At 41.5% G+C, this 15,990-nt stretch overlaps 3 protein-coding genes across 10 annotated transcripts; 1 reads left to right on the forward strand and 2 right to left on the reverse strand.

Moving 5' to 3' along the window:
- Positions 1–191: 191 nt before the first annotated feature.
- Positions 192–5,032, reverse strand: LOC101158081 (arf-GAP with dual PH domain-containing protein 2). Of its 6 annotated transcripts, none has more exons than XR_002873377.1 (11): positions 4,574–5,026; positions 4,061–4,191; positions 3,771–3,862; positions 3,526–3,614; positions 3,326–3,438; positions 3,072–3,218; positions 2,826–2,934; positions 1,175–1,237; positions 1,022–1,099; positions 667–895; positions 192–587 (listed from the first exon to the last, which is right to left on the reverse strand). XR_002873377.1 is itself a non-coding variant. In XM_023955486.1 (11 exons), exons 1-11 carry the CDS (start codon positions 4,659–4,661, stop codon positions 559–561), a joined length of 1,143 nt encoding a protein of 380 aa, XP_023811254.1. In that variant the 5' UTR covers positions 4,662–5,018; the 3' UTR covers positions 192–558. The 6 variants fall into 6 exon arrangements, 2 of the variants coding, with proteins under 2 accessions (XP_023811254.1, XP_023811258.1); XM_023955486.1 differs by having other exon boundaries at positions 2,851–2,934; positions 4,574–5,018; XR_002873372.1 differs by having other exon boundaries at positions 667–1,099; positions 4,574–5,030.
- A 1,019-nt stretch (positions 5,033–6,051) lies between these two features.
- On the forward strand, positions 6,052–9,321 carry tefm (transcription elongation factor, mitochondrial). Its single transcript, XM_004065682.4, has 5 exons — positions 6,052–6,245; positions 6,525–6,997; positions 7,788–7,937; positions 8,038–8,216; positions 8,446–9,321. Exons 1-5 carry the CDS (start codon positions 6,203–6,205, stop codon positions 8,702–8,704), a joined length of 1,104 nt encoding a protein of 367 aa, XP_004065730.1. The 5' UTR covers positions 6,052–6,202; the 3' UTR covers positions 8,705–9,321.
- A 52-nt stretch (positions 9,322–9,373) lies between these two features.
- Positions 9,374–15,596, reverse strand: LOC101172133 (ATPase family AAA domain-containing protein 5). Of its 3 annotated transcripts, none has more exons than XM_011474010.3 (14): positions 14,797–15,596; positions 14,480–14,740; positions 14,302–14,398; positions 14,142–14,215; positions 13,678–13,826; positions 12,541–12,688; positions 12,183–12,451; positions 12,014–12,107; positions 11,879–11,943; positions 11,614–11,809; positions 11,475–11,539; positions 10,705–11,375; positions 10,265–10,405; positions 9,374–9,584 (listed from the first exon to the last, which is right to left on the reverse strand). In XM_011474010.3, the coding sequence occupies exons 1-14, from the start codon at positions 15,275–15,277 to the stop codon at positions 9,446–9,448; spliced, it is 2,850 nt and encodes a 949-aa protein (XP_011472312.1). In that variant the 5' UTR covers positions 15,278–15,596; the 3' UTR covers positions 9,374–9,445. The 3 variants fall into 3 exon arrangements, with proteins under 3 accessions (XP_011472312.1, XP_011472308.1, XP_011472301.1); XM_011474006.3 differs by having other exon boundaries at positions 11,442–11,539; positions 14,480–14,737; positions 14,797–15,595; XM_011473999.3 differs by having other exon boundaries at positions 11,442–11,539; positions 14,797–15,595.
- Positions 15,597–15,990: the final 394 nt, after the last annotated feature.

The following is a 15,990-nucleotide window of genomic DNA, read 5'->3' on the forward strand; positions in this document are numbered from 1 at the left end:
GATACTTAAAAAAAGCTCAGAGGAAGACATCTCGTCTTCTTCTCTTCTACGTCAAATATTCGCTCCGAAAAGGAGTTTGTGAACGCGCGCCCTCTTGTGGTGTAACTAATAACTGCCTCTGAAAATTCAATTTTTTTTAAGGAAGCATAAAACCTAAAAAAATAAATGAATAAAAATAGATCTATATTAAATTATTTTCAGGTAATTTGTTAGTTTCTTTATTAGGTATAAGTTCTTATAAAGTAACAGATACTAAAGCAATAAAGTGTGAAAGTACATTGTCTTGTGAAAATGTGCAAACTATAATAACCCAAAAACACAAATAATGAAAATTAATAATCAATTTTAAATGTAAAATTAAATAAATAAATGTCACTTTATACATAATGTTTTTGCACAGCAAGGCTTTTAAGAGTTGTCCTCCTGACACCGATAAAGCATTAGTAGTATCAATGTGGGATATTCTGCCTGCAGATGTGCAAAGATCCTGCTAAGAAGGAGCCTTCTTTGTAACGTCTGCCGTGTCTTGTTGAGTACAGCATGGTCATAACATCCCAGTTATTTTCCTCGCCTTAAATTGGCTTCATCTATGAAAAAAAGAGTGAGAAGTGAAGGCTTGCATGTGGACAAAGTGGTAGAATGTGATTTGGCAGAGCAGCAGCGTACTGGCATAGTCCTCTGGAGTCATGGGTTGACTGATGATCTTTCTAAAAGCCTCTATCCACTCCTTCTGCTCAGATTCCTGCTCACACATGAAGACATACTCCCTATCAGGAGTCTTCAGAAAGATCCCCCAGCGCCACCGGCCTCCTCTTTTGGACTGACCGCTGCACGCTGACACAGAGTATCCATGGCTCTCTGAGCCGATGAAGGCAAAGCCCTTCTCTGTGGCATCCTGACAAGCAGAAGAGCAGAAGTGTGACTTTGAGTTCACGCCCCACCGTACAGGATTTCTGACAAACGGCACTGGTTTCTTTGTGAAGCGTCAAATAAGGTTTTCCCTTTGTTCCCCTTTCATTACCAGTGGAGATTTCAAATACAGAAGTTTTCTGTTCGTCAAGTTCAGAGTGAACCATCTCTTCTTGAAAGACTCCCGTGTCTAAAAACACACAAAAATCCAACAAAGTTAGGTGATGTTTGAAGGTAAATGATTGATTCATAGGACTGAACGTACTGTTGGGCCCGTCTTCTCCATGTAGCCCTCCTTCAGACTTTTTGACGTTAACTGAGGCACCAACTGTGTGGAGAAACTCCGTTTATAAAGCCACGGAATGCATTTTAACATTGTTTGACATTGATTTTTAAATAAAACAGTTGATGCAATAATTGTCCTTATCTAAACATTATTCAAAAATCTAACAAATTCTGCCCATTTCATTTTCTTTCTGTATGTTGACTAACCGGTCTTTAAAATATTTTACACTAAAACATACTTTTAAGTGATAGAACAGGCAAATATTTGTTATTAATTTAAACTAAAATGTGAGAGAACTTTGTTTCATTTAACTGAGTGTACAACCACTTGTAAAAAAACATTAAAGTAATTGTGTTGTAAAGTCTTCTCAATAAAGTTTATTCTGAAAGTTTTATCAGTATTCCACGAACACGACTAGTTACCATGGGGGGTAGAGCCTTCAGCAGCACTGCCCCACAACTCTGGAACTCCCTCCCCTCTGATCTACAAAATATGGACTCACTCACTCAGTTTTCCAAACACCTCAAAACTCACCTTTTCCGTCATGCTTTTAGCTCACAATATTTAAATTGCTGTTTTTAACTGTTAACTTATTTTGTGTTCTGGAATTTTACTGTTGTATGTTTATGTTTTTACCCACTTCGCACTGTGAGGCGACATTGAGTGCCCAGAAAGGCGCCACATAAATAAAATGTATTATTATTATTATTATTATTATTATTATTATTATTTATTTGGACTTTTTTTTTTTATAATTGTAGATGTATACATGTCATTTGGGTTCGAATAACTAAATGAATGAAATTAAGCTTTGGACATCTGTTTTTTTCCCCCTTCATTATTGCTTCCATTTATCCTTGTTTTCAGCCGTAAGGTGTTTATTCTCTTTATTTATTTTTAGTTTTTGGGGAAAATTGAATTCTGAATTTTCACTGATTGACTCTGTTTGCATTTGCATTTATTTTGCATTTGATCTACTGGAGTGTTTTGGTTCATAACTGCAATCCTAAACACAGGCCTTGCACAAAACCTTATTAACAGAGAGGTGTCCACCCCTCCCAGGCATTTAGTGATGACGCTCAAAGCTCAAATCACTACCAGACCACCGCCATGCCCAACAGTATCAGTGTTGGTGCAGAAATGCTCTATGGTTCTATTTAATTGGAAGATGCAGACTTTGGCCAGACATTGCTATGTTGTCATCTGTCCAGACGACTCATCTCAAAACTCTAGTAAAGTGACATTTTCTTCCTATGACAGGACACACTTTAACACCCCGATGAGCACACAACGTCACAAAATAACCCTTCAGATATTTTATCGGATTTGATTTTGTTACTTATGTTTATACATTTCTTTCCTCTTATTGCTTGCAGTGGAATTATTGAGAATTTAGAATAGCAAAGAACAGAATGATTTTTTTTTAACTGGTTTGTATCTGAGTATAAAAGTAATTGGGCTAAAATTTGTTCAAAGTCCCTACACAATTTTTTAAAAACAACAAATTAAAGTACTTTAGCCTCAGGATACTTTGTCTTACTGTTCTTCTTTTTAAATTCCACACTTAATTTCTTTTTTCAGTATCTTTCCATGCTAAGTAGCTTTGATCACTTTCAAAGGCATTGAATACTTTTCTTTTTTGAAGTTGGTCTCACATCGCTGTTTCGAAGTGTCTGGTGTTTCCTCAGGAGGTAGGCCAAGCGCGTCGCCCGAATAGCATTAAAGAAAGTAACAACTGTCTGCAAAGGATTAGATAAAGACGAGAAAAAAAACACAATCAAACCTGGCAGGAGTCTACAAGAAAGACTGAACAGTAGTTGAAACAGGACCAACACTGATTTGGTTTCCCTGGATCTTCTGTGACGGACGGCCTCACCTGCCCATCATCGTGATAAACAAAGAGATTCCTCGTGTGGTCATCCTCCGAGTAGGAAATCTGCAGACCGTGAGGGTGTCCGATCTTCTCTGGCTGGAAATCTGCGTTCAGATCCTTCATGCTGATGACGGCTTTGGGAACCTTGGACTTTGTTTTAATGAGAAAACTGAGTGTCATTGCAGAAGGAAAAAAAAAAGCAAAAACCTCAGAGGATTGTGCACCATGCTGACAAAAGGGTGCCGCAGCAAACTCACATCTTCTTTGATGAAGTACTTAAGGGTGAAATCTCGCTGAGACAGCAGAAAGTTCCTTTTGAGGAACTGCTTGTTGACTCTGCCTTTCTTCCACATAGGGGATTCAAACTGTTCTGGGATCCAAACATTGAACATATTGAATTGAAGAACAGGGACAAGTGCATCTTCCTTGAGCTTTACTTGATAATAAAAACAGTCACCAGAAGTGTAAATTTGCAGAAACCTGTTGTTTTCTCCGGTGAATTCCCTTCTTTCATACTTCGCACGGATCCATTGATCCTTCAGAACACTGAAACACAAAATGTAAGAAGAGAAGAGGTTTTGACACGCATTGTTTTCCCCCACTCAGCCTGTTGTACTTCGGTGTGCCGCCTGTCCAGCGTGACCTCTGCTCCGCGTTTCTCTCGTTTTTCTCTGCGCGGTGAGCGTGGTGAGAGGCACTCACATGCAGTCGTTTTGTCGCGGCTTGTAAAAAAAAGTTGGGACACACTTCTCAAAAATGGCTTTGGCTTCGGAATTGCCTCTCTTTTGCATGAACTGAAACCAAAGAATATGAAGTTTAGAAACCTCAAAAGAGAAACTTTCTTATTTGGTGATAGAGTCCTGTGTCATCTAAACAAATGAGGTGTAGAAGTCATGTTCACCCTGTTTCTTCATTCCTGACTTTGAGATTAAATTATGTCGATAAACATGTCTACATTTGTTTGAAAATTTAAGAAAATGTTACTGAAATACCTCCACCAGAGAGCTGTCCCAGTAATCCAGCCGTATGGATTTGACTTTGCTGACAGAGGGTAAATTTCGGTGCATGCCAGAACAGTTCAGGCACACAAAGACGCCCAGAGTGTACGATGCCCAGTCCGGCTCTGTGAACAAACACGATCACAACGTTCATCAAAAGAAAAAAACAAGGAAAAAACAGAGTTTTTTGTCTTTGAATTGGCTTTGTCTCATCTTTTCATGATGTCACAGTGACTAAACGTTCAAATTAAACGGGAACAATGAAGCCACGCTTTAACTAAATGGCAGTTTTTCCTTCCCCCTAGGCATGACAGTAAAACAACATCAAAGTCGGCCCGTTCTCCTGTTACATAGCACTTTACTTCTCTAGTTTACAAATTCTACATTCGTAAAACATTCAATTTAGTGCAAAACATTCCCCTCTGAAGCAACCCCCCCCCCCAATGTTAGACATTAAATGATCAAAATGAAATCCTTTTTTTAATGACTTTGCCTGAGTTGACTCACCAGGAGCTGAACAGTCGGCACACACGTTGTTCCCCGGCCGTTGTACAAGTTCCAGAAGGATTTTGTTATTTCTTGCCAGATTGGCCATAGATGAAAAACTGTTCGGCCCCTTCTGTGGGGTTGACGGGTCAAATCCAAGAAAAACAACTACTAGGTTCCAGCTCCATGTTGATGTGAGCTCTTCTGCAGCGCAGCAACAGTTAAAAACACTATTTCTCGTCACTGACTCAGTGTTTCCTCTTATCAGAGCAGCATCATATGGTTTATTGTTCTGCTCACAAACACTGAGGGACAGAAATAAAGCAGAAAGGAAGTGAAATAGGCGTAACTTCGACACATGGTGACTAGGTTACTGTTCCAGTGAAAAAGGGTCAAAGCTGCTTTAAAAATACAGCTATGAATAAAACCACTGGCTGGAGAATCGGGTTTGATTGATGGGTTTGGTTTAAGTAAGGCAAAAGACATTGATGTGCATATATTTTAATCTAAATGTATAACTTAAACCATTAAATTCCTTTTTTAAAGGAGCTAAAAGACTTTGTACTGAAGTTAATCACTCCTCAATGTTTTGTTCCAAGTGGAAAATATTTTTTTAATGTTTCATGAGGGTTTAGAAGATTAAACCTTTTTTTTCTTGCTTTTTCCTGTCACCATTTTTTTTTTTTAATTTAATTTTTTCTTTTCTTCTAGTACATGACCCTTGAAGGACTCAAGCAAAGAAAAGAAACAAGGGGGGGGAAATAATTATCATCTGTAGGAGCTTGCAATTTACAAGAATGGAACTGAAAATGTGTAATAATGCAAACGTGATTCAAAAAGATAAACATCTTTTACAAAACATTTAGAACTCCTTACTTCGTTTTTAGCCTAGAAGTTTTAGGAAAATCCAACATCTTTTATTCTTTAAAAGCAAAATATAGAGAAACCAGGATGCTCAAACCGTTTGAATACTTTGGAAAAATACTGATTTTGAAAAGAGCATTGAAAGAAATAGCAATAATTTAATTTAACCAAAGTGTATCAAATAAATAAGAAACAGCTGAACACTGCTAAAAATGAAATAAATAAAAAAGATTACAAATACAAAAAGGCTTTTCTTGGCTCTTTTATAGAAATAAGCAAATAGGTTACAGTAATAATTGTTGAATTAATAACACTTAAAAGAATAAAATAAAAATAAAACAGAAAACTTAACTGATTTTGACAGCAGATTTTAGGGGAAATTAAAACAAAGTGAACATATGTTACAGATATTTACATTTAAAATATACACAAACAAAGTAAGTCTTTTCCCCCAATAATCTCAATTGTTTGTCTAATGTTGTGCTCAATATTTGCACTTAAGTTAGCATGTTAGTTATTTTTAATTGGTTGATTTGCGATATTAACAAAGAGGAAGTTAAATAATTTGTTACCTGTTCACACCAACACGGCATTTCTCATTTAAAAAAATACATAAAAAAAATAAAAAGACAAAAAGGAAAAAACTCATTTCGGAACCAAGTCTACCGTGTTTGTTGTGTTTCACCGGTCACTATAAACAGACGGACCCGTTCAGTTTGAGGGCGAATAAGTAGCACATTTTAAACGTTTTAGCGCTAAAATAATCAATGCATTGACTTAAACGTGATGTGGGTCATTGAACGATTTTTATCCTCTGTTATCCAAAGAGGTAAGGTAACGCTTCAGAAGTTTGTTTTAATTTATCCGTAAATAAATGTCGATAGCTAGTGTGGCTAAGGCTAAGCAGGCAAATAACAAACTTTAGCTAAATTTAAGAGTAAAAGTAATCATTTTAAATTCTTTTTTTCTGTTGTTTCTAATCTTGTCCTCTTTATTTAAAAAAATACAACCATTGTGTATGCTTTTTTTTATACATATCGCGCCTTTTCTGGAAAAAAAATCCATATAATCATGTTTCCCATTTGTGTCCTGTCCCTATAATATGCAGGACAGTCCGGGTTGCTCCGCCGCTCTCTGCGCGGCTCCCTGCCCGAGCTGGAGCTTCGGTACCTCCAGTGCACATGCTGTTGGAGGAGCCGGATTCCCGTGGCAGGGTTCGAGACCCTGAACGCGTCGCTGTCCTCGGAGCCCTGCAAGGACGACGGCAGCAGCAGACCTCTGGACGCCTGCTACACCTCAGAGCAACGGGCCGCGATCCTGCAGCTGCTGAACAACGGCAGCCCGGCGGAGCTGGCCTCCATCAAACTGCTGCGAGGACGCAAGTCCATCAACATTGTGGAGCACAGAAGCAAAAACGGACCCTTTAAATCCCTGGAGAGCGTGGTAGACGTGCCTCTGCTGAAGCACAAAAGCGCCGTGGTAGTCTTTAACTCCATCCTGAACCCGGTGAAAAAGGAGAGGAAAGTGAGGATCCAGCTGGCTAGGTTCATCAAACCTGAGGTGGACCGGTCCTGGTTGGAGGTGAGCTCTGGTTACGCTGTCCCACAGCAGATGTTCCAGTGTTTGTCTCCTTCCTGTCCTCTCAGACCCAAACGCTCAGAACTTTACAAAGTCTGATCCGTTCTTCCTTTAGTTTTCCCTCTCCACAATGCTTGATCATCGGAATCAGGGCTCACACATAAAAATGGACGCAATCATAAAAGCACCATTGAAATCCAGTTCAGACTATTTCAAGTTATTGGAATAATCTAAAACTTCCCTAAAATCCTAATTTAGCTTGGATTGATAGTGAAAGCCTTTGAGACGACCTCTTTTCTAGGGGTGTAACGATTCATTTGAACCATTCGATTCATATCATATGTGGTTGCTGGTAGTTGAAGTTGCTTTATTTTGAAGTATGAACGTATGGTCACATGCTTTTACTAAATTTAAAGGGTTTCCACACATTAGACTGATGGTTTGATCACGGGTGTCGTCCGCCGTGCTGCTCGTTTTTACGTCACGGGAAAATAAACCCACCGTGTCTCAGTCCAAATGTGGACGGGTGTCCCCTGCCTTCACCCATGAGTGACCGGATAGGCTCCAGCAGCGCCGTGACCCCGAAAAGGGACAAAACTGATTTAGAGAATGAATGAACGCACGAATAGAATTCATTTATTTCAATTTGAAACAATTTTATACTGATTGTAGTCAATTTGATGAATACGTTTCCTCAAACAGATCGATCTGTTTAGATCGTAGGAATATTGATCAAGTTGATTCATCGTTTCCTTATCCTTTCTAAACTAACAACTGTTTTTGGTTCACACAGGAGGCCAGTTCTCTTGTCTCAATAGTCTGTGGGACTAATAAAATCGCCTGGGCTCATGTGGACAGACAGATGATGGTGCTGGACTGGCAACAGCAGGAATGTCCAAACTTCCTAAAGGGAACATACATGGCATCTGCTTATTTGAACGACGTAAGAATAGTTTACGGAGTCTCTCTGTTGTTGTTTTTGTTTTAATGGCACGGTTGTTGGGAGGCTGAAAACGTGTCCGATTGTTCCGTTCTGCTGGCAGGTGTCGGCCGTCGTGTCCCTCCTCCCGCCGGCAAGTTTTTACCTAATCGAGAAGTCGTCCATCTCGGTTCAGAACACGGCGCTGTTTCCTGTCATGGCTCACATGAGGACAGTGGAAGCCATGCTTTTTGCCCTGCTGGAGCCCAGAATCACCCCTCCTGAACCAAACATCCCCCCCAGGTTCGAAGAGATATCCCGTAAATGCAAAAAAAAAACCCAACAACTTTTCTTCATGAAGCTTCTGTTTTTATACAGTTGTTGTGCCTCTATACCTTTTTTTCTCATAACAGTTTTCAGTGTAACAACCCGTTTGCCAATCATCCAAACATATATGGCAAAAATGAGCCAAATGTGCACACATGTACTACTTTTTTAAAATTCTATTTGGGTCCTAACCCTTTGCCCACAGGGTCCTCAACATGATGAGGACGGCTGTGGGGCGGCACTTTGGGCTGATGGTGGGCGAGTCCCGGACCAGCGGGGCTCAGATAGTCCGTCAGATGATGACGGAGTCTGTGACGGAGAAGCTCCCCAGGGTAAACTTTCCCCAGGAGCTGCTGGTCAAGTACAGGAACTACTTCCAGATGGGCAGTCGGAGAGGAGGGGATGAGCTGTGCGACGCGCTGCTTCAGGCGGTGGCGTTCTACGAGCTTCTCTGTGAAAGTTAGCGAAAGTCCCACCTATAGCGACACAAACTGCTCCTTTATGGGCTCTCCTGTAGCGTTTTTTAGGGTTTAATGTGTCTAAATGACTTAATTTCTGTCACTTTACTTGATGCAGTGACTGTGTCATTACTCCTGCTGTGATTAAAAACCCTTTGGGAGGATTTTGACCTGCTATGTTGCACAAATGTCACCAGAAGAAAACTCTGTGTCCAACCAACGATGAAAAGAAACCCAAAGACGAGGTAACAATTCACCCGTTTCATAAGATGGAACCAGCTCTACACCACAGAGACTGACGCCTTCATGCCATTCTTATGTTTCTTCCTGTACAGGAACTAAAATAAAATGCAACAAAATAGTTTTATATTCTTTAAAAAACAAAGAAAATCGAACACTAGATTAGTTTAGAAAATGTAAATGTATTAAGAAAGGAGCAGAAAAGGCCCAAAATGTACTTTTTTGTGTATGTGGGCACACAACTCTCATTTCAGGAGATTTAAATCTTTTTTTTTTCTTTTCTTTGTTACATTTTAGGCACAAATATTTTTATGGATTTCAGATGCGTTGACTTAACTGTTTCAAACCTGCTGTTCATATGCCTGAATAAATGAGTTATTTAAGCCGTGTTTTCCTTACAACTTTCTTTATGACTAAAAGCAAGACAACCTTTAATTTGCCTTTTGTTCCATTAAAATCTACTTTATTTACAGTTCAGAATTAGACCTTATTAACAAAAATACAATTTCACATCAGCTGGTGTAAAGCAGGCGGACAGGAGTTCATCAGACTGGAAGATGTTCGGTTCAGAGGTTTTTCCAAACTTCTCCAGATGAAGTCTTTAGCCAGAAGCTGCACGGTGGACTTGGAGAGGTCCAGCATGAAGCTGCTCACCGTCATGTGGGAGAGAAATGATCCGAATTAAAGCCAGAAGCATAAATTTTTGACACACATTTTCAAACCTGTAGGAAACTTCCTCACATATTTGATGTTAAAGACCCACTCTGAGGTGTTTTTAATGCTTTGTGCCATTTATCTTATAATGGAGGACATATTTTAAGAAAAGTAAGCTAAAAACTAAAAATTTCTTAATATTCAGGAGCATCTGCAAAAAGTTATAGTAGAAGAGACCCTGGGCGGGTCTCAAACTCCCTGCTCCATCTAATCCTGATGCGTCCACTTGCAAACGGATCCGTGTACGTCTTTGTTTTCCTCGTCTGGGCTAATGTCTGACTCAAACCTGACTCCATTATCGCTCACCGTGTTTTTGGCACCGCTAATGTTAGGTTGTGGATGTGAGGGGTTGTAAGCTAGCAGGAAAGGAGGTAAACTGAGGGATGATGGGATGTGTGGGCAGGCTTACTCTGCACAACTCAGAGGTGAATTTCTAATGAACCGCTGCTGTTCTGCAGAAACTATGTCCTCGAAAACGACACAGGTTTTTGGATTTTGGCTAAAAACAGCACAATCCTAATTAAAAGACCACTGGGAACACTTTAAAAAAAATAGAATAAAAGATGATTTAACCGTTTAAACAACAAACAAAAAAAAAACCTTTCGACTCACCTGGCTTGTTCTTTCCGTTTGTGACAAATGAAGCGCAGGACCGGCAGGTACTCGGCGCAGACCGCGCGCCTGTTCCCCAGCAGGCCGAAGGTCCTGCTGCTCAGCACCTTCCTGCTCAGCTTCAGCCTCCTTTGGGCCAAACTGATGAGATGAAGACGAGGCGGAGATTAACCGGCTACCGTGTGCGACGAAGGATTTGCAAATGTTTTTTATTGAAAAGAAAAAAGGTTCAGTCTTTCTGGAAATTGAGAACATTTTCACTTCTACTTTTTCATCAAACCTGCCATCGTTTACAAAATCTAAATATAAAAAAAGGAAATGGGAACTGAAAGGAAACAACCTTGGGGAGGAAGTTGGATGTTTATCCCTGTTTTGGAGTTTTCAAAGACAGATCTGAATAATTCTTTGCCTCAGATGTTATGATGAAAAGTGAAACTGACCTCGGGGCACAAAGAGGTTGAGAGGTGAGGATGAGTGTCTGTGTTTTAGGAAGCGTGGTTGTCCCCGAACGCTCGCTCTCCCATTCTTCAGTGTGAGGTAGAATCCACGCCTCGGTCACGCTCCTGCTGCAGATGCCAAAGCCCAGCCCTTCAGCAGCAGCCCTGATGTCCAGGAGCCCCTCTTCGCCGTCACCCAGACGCTCCTCCTCGCCCGTCTCGTCCAAAGAGCCGTCTGCTAACGCTGCTCCCGTCCAGACGAACGCTGTGGAACGGGAAGAGCCTGAAACAGGCCGTCCCGCGTCTGGAAATGTGGAGTCCAGATATGACATGAGGTCAAAGAAGTCTGCGAGGGCGGCTGTGGAGTCAGCGGCTTTTTCCTCCCGATTTCCATTCAAACCCGAGTCTCTTGGCATCCATGATTTAATCAAACGGGGGTTTGTCGCTGCTGCGCTGCCCCTCCGCCGGCTCAGCCGGGAGGCGGATGTTCTGCAGGTGATGTTCCGTTTCTGCTGCCGAAGATCAGCGTGGAGACAGGAGCCCGTCTCCTCATCCGGACCGAGGACCGAGGCTCCAGAGGACAGGAGCAGCTCCAGGTTGGAGTAAAGAAGAGGCACGCCTCCTCTCCAGCTCTCAGCCAGGAGGTTCAGGAACACCTTTGTGTCCGGTTCAGACTAAAGAAGCAAAATCAAACAGGCGATGAGTGTGGGAGACAGATTAGTGAGCCATGAGCCACTAACCTTCAGAACGTCCAGAAGACGACTCAGACTCACAGACTGGAGGCCCAACATCGAGGCAGAGCAGCTGGTTTCACATGGAGGAAGCTCTGATCTGCATTCTTATGGGGTTTCAATCATAAAAATGCAAATCATAAAGATAGTCCTCTTTTTATATCAAATGTTTTTAACCTACTCTTTGGAGGGAGCAGCTGTTTAGTAAGCCCGCCGGTTTGGGCTCCGCCTCCTCCACTGCGGAGCCAGAGCTGCAGCTGCAGCAGGCAGCGCCTCACATCAGCACCCGTGAGCGCCGCGAGGTTTCTGGCATCGCCTGAATCCAGCCGCCTGTTCTCGGCCAGACTCACCAGCTGCAGGTAGCTGCCGACACTCCCCTTCAAAGGGAGGGGAAACGACGTTTGCAGAGCTCGCCGCTTGTGCACAAAAAAAAACAGTCAACTCACTTCTGATGGGGCTTTGAAGACGATTTCCTCCAAGCTGCTGTCAAACCTGTCCTTGAATAAAGGATCTACCAAAACATGAGTCTGCTGTTAGGAGATGTCAGGAGCTCCAGGTGAGGCGGCGAGGGCCGGCTTTACCGTTTGTGGTCAGAACTACGGGCCTCTTTGTGGTTTTCGTGAATGCTTTGATGGCTCCAAGGAAGCCGACGTCGTCCTCAAAGATGACGTCCACCTGCGGGAGCAGAAGAACCATAAAGACGGTGAAGGCAGAGGTCAGGTGACTGCGTGCAGAGCGGCGGCCCGTTACCTCTTCAAACAGAATCAGGGAGGTGGCCGCGCTTTTGCTCCGCGGCTCTGATTGGTCACGGCCGGCAAACGAGTGGCACAGGAGCTTCCGGTCTGGACTTCCAGACGGTGGCGTGCCGCCAAGGCGCGAGCCGTCAGCTTCACGCTTTACTTTGAAGAAGTGAGCCAGAGTGAGGGCGTCTGCTGGCGCTTTGTGGCGGCGGGAGCTCAGCTTCCTTCTTGCTGCTTTCTTTGAAGCCGAAGTGACGTTTTTGGGAAGGGAAGTTTTTCCTGTTTTCAAAGAAAGCTCATTAATTCCACTACGTGCAAAAAGCTCGTAATGAATGAATAAAAGAAGGTCTGAACATGATCCAACGTGCCCGCCTCAGATCTCTGAATGCTGCTGAAGACGACCGGTTTGAGCCGGTCTGCTCCCGAAATCTCCACCAGATGAGACTGAGTCGCCTCCTTCAGCTGGGACAGGAGGAGGCGGCCGCTGCGCTGGGAGGAGCAGTTCACCTCAAACACCTTTGAGTTTTTCCAATAAAGAAAAGAAAATAACTGTTATTTGGAGGAACTGAAAGAAAGAACATGAGCAGCAATAGAAAAATTATGAAAAATTCTGATTGTCTATTTTTATCTTTTATTATCTTTATTGTATGATTGTGTAGACCGGGCTTTAGCATAAACATTTAAAATAGCTTTTTGTTTAATCTCTCTAAATAAGAGAAAATATCAATAACAATGTATCTATTAACCATAAATATTGAAATTAACTTGAGTAAAAAAAAAAAGAGAAACTTTAAACAAACAAAATTTATAAAATGGGCATCAAGAAAGAAAATCTAACAAGTTAATAAAACACAAAAGACAAAATATAAAAACAATAGAAGTGTCAACAAATTTAGTATTTTATCATTCAATTCAAAATATTTAAGTCTCATTTTTCCGCCTTTTCCTTTACTGCTTTTAGTCTATTTTTACTTATGTTCGCTTTTTGGGCTGTAAAAAGTCAAAATATAGAAATTGTTGTTATAGACTCACAAAAAAGAAGAAATGTTTTTAAGCTATTTAAGTAAAAATTAAATAGAGAAAGAAGAAAGTTTGTGAAAGAAATAAAAGCAACAATGAAGGAAAAAATATCTGAAAAACAGAATAAAAATGAACGTAAATACTTACATATTTTATACATATATATTCACATTGATATTGTCATAAATGGGTCATTTTAATTTAGTCTAAATGAAGACTTACTTCAAGATTGTAGTAAAAAAAATAATTTACAGGACAACTTAAAGTATAGCATCTTTCCTTCCTAAAACCTAGTTTTACAGCCAAGTTTGACACATTTTTTGCTTTTATCTGTATTCTTATGTTATTATGGCACCTATTTATACTATATTACTCTCAACTGTTTGAACCTTTTTCTTTGTTGTTTTTTAAGTTTTGAGCTTCCTATGTTTGAGTGTGATGGCGCCATGTCAATGACCTGGAACTGAAAGTTGTGGAAGTGGCACCTTGAAGCCCAGCTCCTGGGAGCAGGCGTACACCGAGGCCGTCTTCCCGACACCCGGGGGTCCACTGATCAGCACCGTGTTCCACAGGAACTCCTCGTCTGGGTCCTCTGAGGCGGATTCCCCCTGGAAATCTCCACAGTCCCATGAATCTACAAAGACAGATGTGCAACTTTAAAAATAATGACAATACTAGAATTCTCCTCCCACACTAAAGACTCTTTAAAGCCCAGACTTTCATTGAATCACAGTTTGATATGTGGATAACAGGAGGGACAGTTTAAAATTGTGCATGTTACACCTTTGGACCGAATCGGGTGGAAGGTGAATGGTAGTGGATAATCACATCACAAGACTAACATGCAACATTTTAAGCTGCAACAGTAAAGACACTCAAATCCCGAAGCTTGACTGATGCCACAGGTTCAATGATAATTAGGAAAATGAGCCGACTGATGGAAATTCACCGTCATCTCGTCGTCTTTCTTCCATCTTTCTCCTCTCATCCTGATTGGCTCGTAGCTTCCATTTTTTCAACCAACTACAAAGTAAAAGCCTCAAATTAAAAGAAGGTTTCTCTCCTCTTGAATAGCTTTATAACCACGATGTTAAGGTGAAGTCTAGAACCTGTGCAGTTTAGCTACAGAGGCGGCATTTCCAATGACTTCACTTGAATGTTGAGGACTGTACTTGTCTGTCCAGAGAGTGTCCTCCACGCAGGAACCTGGACAACAGAAGACAGAGATTTGACCGAGGGTAAAATTCATTCAAAGTGGGTTAGGGGTCATAATGGGACACGCCTCACCTCCTTGGTGAAGCTCTGGTCCAGAGTGACACTGATGGTGGACTGCAGGCCTGCCACGTTGCTGCTTCAGCCTGCGAGTGCGGCTCAGGCTCAGCTTACTGCCTCTGGGCTTCTTCTGAGCGGAGAAGCTGTGGAGATCCGGATCCATGGCGGCCTCTGCAGAGACGCAGCACCTGGGGCGCTTCATCAACCTCCCAGACCCTTCGATTTCTTCCTTCCTCTTCTTTTTTGAGGGTGGAGATTTGTGCGAAGCGTGACCTGCTTCAGAAAATCATTTCAGACCATAATTTAAATAAATATATAGAAATGAAGCTCACCTTTACTCTTTTGCAGTCCATCACGGGCTTTCTTCTGCAAAGCACTGAAAACAGTGTGGACAGGAAATGATGGGTTTGAGGTCTGGATTTCGTCCAGACTGCCTTGCAGTTCTGAGTCTGGCAGCTGCTCTCCACAGGTGGACAAGCCCCGCCCATCCTTCCCAGTCAGGTGAGGGGAAACCGCCAGTGGATCATTTTTTTTCTGATTAGAAAACGCTGCTGCCCGCGCGCCCTCAGCGGTCTGATACGGCTGTCTCTCTGAACTAAGGTTACTTTTGTTGTTCTGTAAAGTCCGCACGAAGATTGGGAAGATTTTTCTTGGCGTCTTCCCCTCACTGGAGGAAAGTGTTCGATCCGTTTTCTGCGGCGTTATTTCTTCGTCTGAGCAGCTCGACTCTGATGATGGGATCAATATCGGCGGTTCCGCGATGTCTTTGCAAGAAAGTCGAGAGCTTTTAAACAGTTTGAACCCGTCCGTCATTCTCAAACTCTACAAACTCACGTCACATCCTCACTGTATTTTGTGTTTGGCGCTCGACAGAAAAGCAACAACGTCATACTGTGCGACGCCGGCTTAAACCCAAATACTTTCCATCATGTGACGACGTAAACGTATATTACCGTAAATAAAACTTAAACGTAGACAGATGCGAGTGTAAACATATACAACACCCCAAAAAAGGAAAGATTTGAGGACGCCATTATTAACTACTTAAAAAAAAAAAAAACTCCTTGATGACGCAATAAGACTGCGCCATGATATAATTCAGCCAAAGATCGTATGTGGAGAAAGATGGTCAATATATCAAACATTTAAAAAAATACTTTTTGACGGGTTATATTATTATTAAATTAAATTATTCGATTCGAAGGAATCGAATTTATACTTTAATTTATACATGTTTTCAGCAAACGGAAAACACTTTTTGAAATGTTTTTAAAAAAAGTTAATGTTAAATAAAATTAGTTTTAAATTGTCTAGATTAATAACAGTTTATTAATTAAGAACCTATAAAGCTCTCTGCAAATGTTAAAACTCAACAATAACCCAATAGTTTCGTTCATTCATTCATCTTCTAAGCCGTTGTGTCCCTTTCGGAGTCACGGGGCTGCTGGAGCCTATCCTGGCCACTTGTGAGTGAAGGCGGGGGACATCTTGGACAGATAGCCAGTCTGTCGCAGAGCCACAATCAC

Source organism: Oryzias latipes, chromosome 1 (genome assembly GCF_002234675.1).
Source record: "Oryzias latipes chromosome 1, ASM223467v1".
NCBI classification, from domain to species: Eukaryota; Metazoa; Chordata; class Actinopteri; order Beloniformes; family Adrianichthyidae; genus Oryzias; species Oryzias latipes.

What these genes read in the sequence shown, in the direction of transcription:
- LOC101158081 (XM_023955486.1), bottom strand. Translation starts at nt 4,661, where the DNA reads ATGGCCAATCTGGCAAGAAATAACAAAATCCTTCTGGAACTTGTACAA. An exon ending in AGTACTTCATCAAAGAAGAT is followed by an intron (nt 3,219 to 3,325) that starts GTGAGTTTGCTG and finishes ATTAAAACAAAG; the next exon opens with TCCAAGGTTCCCAAAGCCGT. An exon ending in TGTATTTGAAATCTCCACTG is followed by an intron (nt 896 to 1,021) that starts GTAATGAAAGGG and finishes TCTGCTTGTCAG; the next exon opens with GATGCCACAGAGAAGGGCTT.
- tefm (XM_004065682.4), top strand. Translation starts at nt 6,203, where the DNA reads ATGTGGGTCATTGAACGATTTTTATCCTCTGTTATCCAAAGAG. An exon ending in CATCTGCTTATTTGAACGAC is followed by an intron (nt 7,938 to 8,037) that starts GTAAGAATAGTT and finishes TTCTGCTGGCAG; the next exon opens with GTGTCGGCCGTCGTGTCCCT. An exon ending in GAACCAAACATCCCCCCCAG is followed by an intron (nt 8,217 to 8,445) that starts GTTCGAAGAGAT and finishes CTTTGCCCACAG; the next exon opens with GGTCCTCAACATGATGAGGA.
- LOC101172133 (XM_011473999.3), bottom strand. Translation starts at nt 15,277, where the DNA reads ATGACGGACGGGTTCAAACTGTTTAAAAGCTCTCGACTTTCTTGCAAA. An exon ending in CATTCAGAGATCTGAGGCGG is followed by an intron (nt 12,452 to 12,540) that starts GCACGTTGGATC and finishes CTTTGAAAACAG; the next exon opens with GAAAAACTTCCCTTCCCAAA. An exon ending in CGTAGTTCTGACCACAAACG is followed by an intron (nt 11,944 to 12,013) that starts GTAAAGCCGGCC and finishes ATGTTTTGGTAG; the next exon opens with ATCCTTTATTCAAGGACAGG.